Source organism: Pseudophryne corroboree, chromosome 3 (genome assembly GCF_028390025.1).
Source record: "Pseudophryne corroboree isolate aPseCor3 chromosome 3, aPseCor3.hap2, whole genome shotgun sequence".
NCBI classification, from domain to species: Eukaryota; Metazoa; Chordata; class Amphibia; order Anura; family Myobatrachidae; genus Pseudophryne; species Pseudophryne corroboree.
Genome location: NC_086446.1, coordinates 41,747,727 through 41,754,177, shown reverse-complemented (window position 1 = coordinate 41,754,177; position 6,451 = coordinate 41,747,727). Strand labels below are relative to the sequence as shown.

At 44.4% G+C, this 6,451-nt stretch overlaps 1 protein-coding gene across 2 annotated transcripts; it reads left to right on the top strand.

The window, feature by feature from the left end:
• Window positions 1–605: 605 nt before the first annotated feature.
• LOC135057470 (zinc finger protein 585A-like) lies at window positions 606–5,074 on the top strand. 2 transcript variants are annotated; one of them, XM_063963357.1, is made up of 2 exons: window positions 606–1,261; window positions 2,547–5,074. In XM_063963357.1, the coding sequence occupies exons 1-2, from the start codon at window positions 622–624 to the stop codon at window positions 4,949–4,951; spliced, it is 3,045 nt and encodes a 1,014-aa protein (XP_063819427.1). In that variant the 5' UTR covers window positions 606–621; the 3' UTR covers window positions 4,952–5,074. The 2 variants fall into 2 exon arrangements, with proteins under 2 accessions (XP_063819427.1, XP_063819426.1); XM_063963356.1 differs by having other exon boundaries at window positions 2,544–5,074.
• The last annotated feature ends 1,377 nt before the right edge of the window (window positions 5,075–6,451 follow it).

Here is a 6,451-nt window from a genome sequence, read left to right as displayed (position 1 = left end):
AGGAAGACCTTGTGTTTACCCATTCGGTGCTGCAGAGTCATCCGCACTCTCCCTCCCGTTTGGGAGCTTTGGTATAATCCCCATGGTCCTTACGGAGTACCCAACATCCACTAGGACGTTAGAGAAAATAAGATTTTACTCACCGGTAAATTTATTTCTCGTAGTCCGTAGTGGATGCTGGGCGCCCGTCCCAAGTGCGGTCTTTCTGCAATACTTGTATATAGTTATTGCTTAATGAAGGGTTATGTTATGTTGGCATCCATTGGTTGATGCTCTGTTGTTTGTTCATACTGTTAACTGGGTAAGTTTATCACAAGTTATACGGTGTGATTGATGTGGCTGGTATGAGTCTTACCCTGGATTCCAAAATCCTTTCCTTGTAATGTCAGCTCTTCCGCGCACAGTTTCCTTAACTGAGGTCTGGAGGAGGGGCATAGAGGGAGGAGCCAGTGCACACCAGTAGTACTAAATCTTTCTTAGAGTACCCAGTATCCTCCGGAGCCCGTCTATTCCCCATGGTCCTTACGGAGTCCCCAGCATCCACTAAGGACTGCGAGAAATAGATTTACCGGTGAGTAAAATCTTATTTTTGTTGTTATTCAGGATGAGCACCTTTCTGATATGAAGGCCGAAGATACAGAGGGAGAAGAAGAGACGTATGTGACTGATATGAAGGCAGAAGATACAGAGGGAAAAGAAGAGACGTATGTGATGGATATGAAGGGAGAAGATGAGACGTATGTGACTGATATGAAGGCAGAAGATACAGAGGGAGAAGAGACGTATGTGACTGATATAAAGGCAGAAGATATAGAGGGAGAAGAAGAGACGTATGTGACTGATATGAAGGCAGAAGATATAGAGGGAGAAGAGACGTATATGACGGATATGAAGGCAGAAGATACAGAGGGAGAAGAAGAGACGTATGTGACTGATATGAAGGCAGAAGATATAGAGGGAGAAGAGACGTATGTGACTGATATGAAGGCAGAAGATATAGTGGGAGAAGAAACGTGTGTTACTGATATGAAGGCAGAAGATATAGAGGGAAAAGAGACGTATATGATTGATATGAAGGCAGAGGATATAGAGGGAGAAGAAGAGACGTATATGACTGATATGAAGGCAGAAGATATAGAGGGAGAAGAAGAGACATATGTGATTGGTATGAAGGCAGAAGATATAGAGGGAGAAGAAGAGACGTATGTGAGGAGAGATCAGAAGTGTAATGAAGAGGAAATGCCTACAGATATCACCACAGGTAATCATTTTTATTACAGAAAAGAGTCACATATTCTCCTTGCTGCATCACTACAGAAGTCTCTTCCCCTACACCCTCCTCTGTCAGTACAGACTAATGAGGGAAATGTATCTGCTCAATGTGGGAGTCAGGTAACATCAGCCCCTATTATACTGCTCTCTCCCTCACATCATGTCATTGTCTTACCTGCCCAGAGATCTGGCCAGTATCCTCCCCACACTCTCTGGTGTATCTCATACATCAGGAGCCATCATCCCCTATTGTTCTCCTGCTCTCCACCTCACGTCATGTCACTGTCTGTTACCAGCCCAGAAATCTGACCAGTCTCCTCCCCACACTATCTGGTATATCTCATACATCAGGAGCCATCAGCCCCTATTATACTCCTGCTCTCCCCCTCACATCATGTCACTGTGTGTGTAACCAGCCCAGAGACTTGACCAGTCTCCTCCCCACACTCTCTGGTGTATCTCATACAACAGTAATTAGGTCATCACTATAATGATTGACTTATTGGCTTAATTTACTAGCATAAGTCTGGTGGGACTATTCTATCTGGGGATGACCAGAGGACCATATAGAAGCTGCTGTTGCAACATACATATCCACCTGGAGCACTTTGTGTAGTGTGGAAGCAGATGTTGGTAGTTCAGCCCACAAGTGTTCTGTATGTATGTGTGGGAGCAGTCTGGATAGATATTGTGTTTAGCAATGTCACTAGCTGAAGAGGCTTCCTGTTCTGTAATGCTGGCCTGTGTACGTTACATAGCAAAGTCTGTATTACGTGGGGGAGAGATAATCATTGGTGATGTGACATCTGCATGTCCCTGTGGCTGGGGCTATGACATCTGTGATTGTGGGAGCAGAAGACAATATTTTATCTGTTCTCCGAGAGTCTTACTTGATGTTAGTTCATTTATAATTGTAATAATGTGGTCATAGCTAATAAGTTGAAATTTAGCAACTAAACATTATTCATAATAGTGACACGGTGGTGTAGTGGTGAGCAGTGTTGTCTCGCAGCATTAGTGATGAGTTCAGTTCCCAACCAAGGTTCTATCTGTGTGGAGTTTGTATGTGTTTCCTACAACTCTGCAAAAATCATACTGGTAGTTTAATTGGCTTCTGACATATATGAACCCTAGTGTGTCATATGGAATATAGATTGTTAGCTCCACCGGGGCAGGGAATAATGTGATTTTCTAGTTATTCTCTGTAGAGCAGAGTAATATGTGTGCACTGTATATAGAACTGTGTATTATAATAGTTATATTATTTCCAGCAGATGGAGGCACAAGCAGGAATTCCTTGGAGGGAGATCTCATCTTGTCTGCAGAAAGTAAAATAGAAGATAACACCACACAGGATTCTCCAGGAGACATCCCCATTTCTCTAACTATACATCCAGTACCTGATACTTCATCTGATCCCTCTAATCCAGATGACTGTTCATGTAATACCTCAGATTTTGTTACACATCATGCAGCTCATACATGTGATAAAATATTTCCATGCTCTGAGTGTGGGAAGAGTTTTGCACGCAAATTACAACTTGTTATACATCAGAGAAGTCATACAGGTGAGAGACCATTTCCATGTTCTGAGTGTTGGAAAAGTTTTGCACACAAACCAGAGCTTGTTCTACATCAGAAAAGTCACACAGGTGAGAAACCATTTCTATGTTCTGAGTGTGAGAAATGTTTTCCACTCAAATCACAGCTTGCTAGACATCAGAGAATTCACACAGGTGAGAAACCATTTCCATGCTCTGAGTGTGGGAAATGTTTTCTGTATAAATCAGATCTTGTTATACATCAGAGACGTCACACAGGTGAGAAACCATTTCCATGCTCTGAGTGTGGGAAAAGTTTTGCACGCAAATCACATCTTGCTAGACATCAGAGAAGGCACACAGGTGAGAATACATTTCCATGCTCTGAGTGTGGGAAATGTTTTCTGTATAAATCAGAACTTGTTATACATCAGAGAAGTCACACAGGTGAGAAACCATTTCCATGTTCTGAGTGTGGGAAATGTTTTATAGTCAAATCACATCTTGCTAGACATCAGAGAAGGCACACAGGTGAGAGACCATTTCCATGTTCTGAGTGTGGGAAATGTTTTCTGTGTAAATCAGATCTTGTTATACATCAGAGAATTCACACAGGTGAGAGACCATTTTCATGTTCTGAGTGTGAGAAATGTTTTCCACTCAAAACACAGCTTGCTAGACATCAGAGAATTCACACAGGTGAGAATACATTTCCATGCTCTGAGTGTGGGAAATGTTTTCTGTATAAATCAGAACTTGTTGCACATCAGAAAAGGTACACAGGTGAGAGACCATTTCCATGTTCTGAGTGTGGGAAATGTTTTCTGTATAAATCAGAACTTGTTATACATCAGAGAAGTCACACAGGTGAGAAACCATTTCCATGCTCTGAGTGTGGGAAATGTTTTCTGTATAAATCAGAACTTGTTATACATCAGAGACGTCACACAGGTGAGAAACCATTTCCATGCTCTGAGTGTGGGAAAAGTTTTGCACGCAAATCACATCTTGCTAGACATCAGAGACGTCACACAGGTGAGAATACATGCTCTGAGTGTGGGAAATGTTTTCTGTATAAATCAGAACTTGTTATACATCAGAGACGTCACACAGGTGAGAAACCATTTCCATGTTCTGAGTGTGGGAAATGTTTTATAGTCAAATCACATCTTGCTAGACATCAGAGAAGGCACACAGGTGAGAGACCATTTCCATGTTCTGAGTGTGGGAAATGTTTTCTGTATAAATTAGAACTTGTTATACATCAGAGAAGTCACACAGGTGAGAAACCATTTCCATGTTCTGAGTGTGGGAAATGTTTTATAGTCAAATCACATCTTGCTAGACATCAGAGAAGGCACACAGGTGAGAGACCATTTCCATGTTCTGAGTGTGGGAAATCTTTTCTGTGTAAATCAGATCTTGTTATACATCAGAGAATTCACACAGGTGAGAGACCATTTTCATGTTCTGAGTGTGAGAAATGTTTTCCACTCAAATCACAGCTTGCTAGACATCAGAGAATTCACACAGGTGAGAATACATTTCCATGCTCTGAGTGTGGGAAATGTTTTCTGTATAAATCAGAACTTGTTGCACATCAGAGAAGGTACACAGGTGAGAGACCATTTCCATGTTCTGAGTGTGGGAAATGTTTTCTGTATAAATCAGAACTTGTTATACATCAGAGAAGTCACACAGGTGAGAAACCATTTCCATGCTCTGAGTGTGGGAAAAGTTTTCTGTGTAAATCAGAACTTGTTATACATCAGAGAAGTCACACAGGTGAGAAACCATTTCCATGCTCTGAGTGTGAGAAAAGTTTTTCAGGCAAATCACATCTTGTTGCACATCAGAGAAGGCACACAGGTGAGAGACCATTTCCATGTTCTGAGTGTGGGAAATGTTTTCTGTATAAATCAGAACTTGTTATACATCAGAGAAGTCACACAGGTGAGAAACCATTTCCATGCTCTGAGTGTGAGAAATGTTTTCCACTCAAATCACAGCTTGCTAGACATCAGAGAAGTCACACAGGTGAGAAACCATTTCCATGCTCTGAGTGTGGGAAACGTTTTGCACGCAAAGCGTATCTACCTAAACATAAAAAATTACACAGGAGTAAAGCATTACTATGATCTGATACACAACAGGGTTGTAGCAACACTTTATTGTATTGGACAGGTCCGGACTGCCCATCTTTCACCTCTGGCATATTCCAGAAGTGCCAATGGACTGTTGGTTTCATCCAGTTCCACAGAGATATAGGAAGGCTGTGTGTAGCGCAGCCTCTGGCTCTCTGGTTTAGCCGCCCCTACTTCCCAAAGTGTCCACCCCACACCCACCCCATAAATAATTACATACAGTGTGCATTAGGGAACACATATTGTTTTTTCTTACACAGAATTACCCCTCCCTTTTAGCACCTCAGTGACATCACAATCTGATTGAGCAGCTTGCCATTATGTGCATTGTATTTAGAGAGGCATGGGTGGGTCAGCATTAGGATGGATTGCTTACTCCAGAGTGCCTTTGGAGAAGTTAGGGGTGTCTCCAGGTAAGCTGGCTCTCAGATACTGTAGGAGCCATTATCATGTGGCCTTACACTGGGCATTCAGACCCAGACATATATGTAATTATTTGTGGGGTGCAGTGGCCCCTATGTCAGTATGGCTGCAGTGATCGCAAAAACGCGCTATGGCACGTTTTTTACCCGTTTTTGAAGACATGGGACTCCAGTTTACAAAGTGGGAGGGTCCCCAGGGACGCGCTCCTCAATAGCCAATCCCTAAGGGGGATTTCTTTCAACTGACACGCTGGCCTCGGGCTGAATGATATAAAGAGGAGGTGGAGCCAGTTTCCCCTCCTCTTTGGCGCCTGGCTGCTTGCGGAGGCCGGGTGACTTGGTGTCGGTGAGTGAATAGTGCGGCTGGTGAACGGTTTACTGGGGGGGGTTGCCACAGCTTCTGCTGGCAATGTGCAGGGATCGGCGTCCTCCATGATCTAGTGGGTAAGGCTGGGCTTTGTGACTGGGGCTTCCCGCGAGAAGCCCCAGTCACAAAGCCCAGCCTTACCCACTAGATCACGGAGGACGCCGATCCCTGCACGTGTGGTGCGTTCCCTGTCTGTGTCCCTGTGTCTGCTGCGGCCCGGGGGGTGGGGGGGGGAGGACGACGGTGATTACTGCAGTGTGCCTCAGTGCTCTTACCTGGTGCAGTGTGCCTCAGTGCTCTTACCTGGTGCAGTGTGTCTCAGTGATCTTACCTGGTGCAGGGTGCCTCAGTGCTCTTACCTGGTGCAGGGTGCCTCAGTGCTCTTACCTGGTGTGCACGGTGCCTCAGTGCTCTTACCTGGTGTGCACGGTGCCTCAGTGCTCTTACCTGGTGCAGTGTGCCTCAGTGCTCTTACCTGGTGCAGTGTGTCTCAGTGATCTTACCTGGTGCAGTGTGTCTCAGTGATCTTACCTGGTGCAGGGTGCCTCAGTGCTCTTACCTGGTGCAGGGTGCCTCAGTGCTCTTACCTGGTGCAGGGTGCCTCAGTGCTCTTACCTGGTGCAGTGTGTATAACATGCTCTACCGGGCGCATTGTGTATAACGTGCTTTACTGGGCGCATTGTGTATAACGTGCTTTACCAGGCG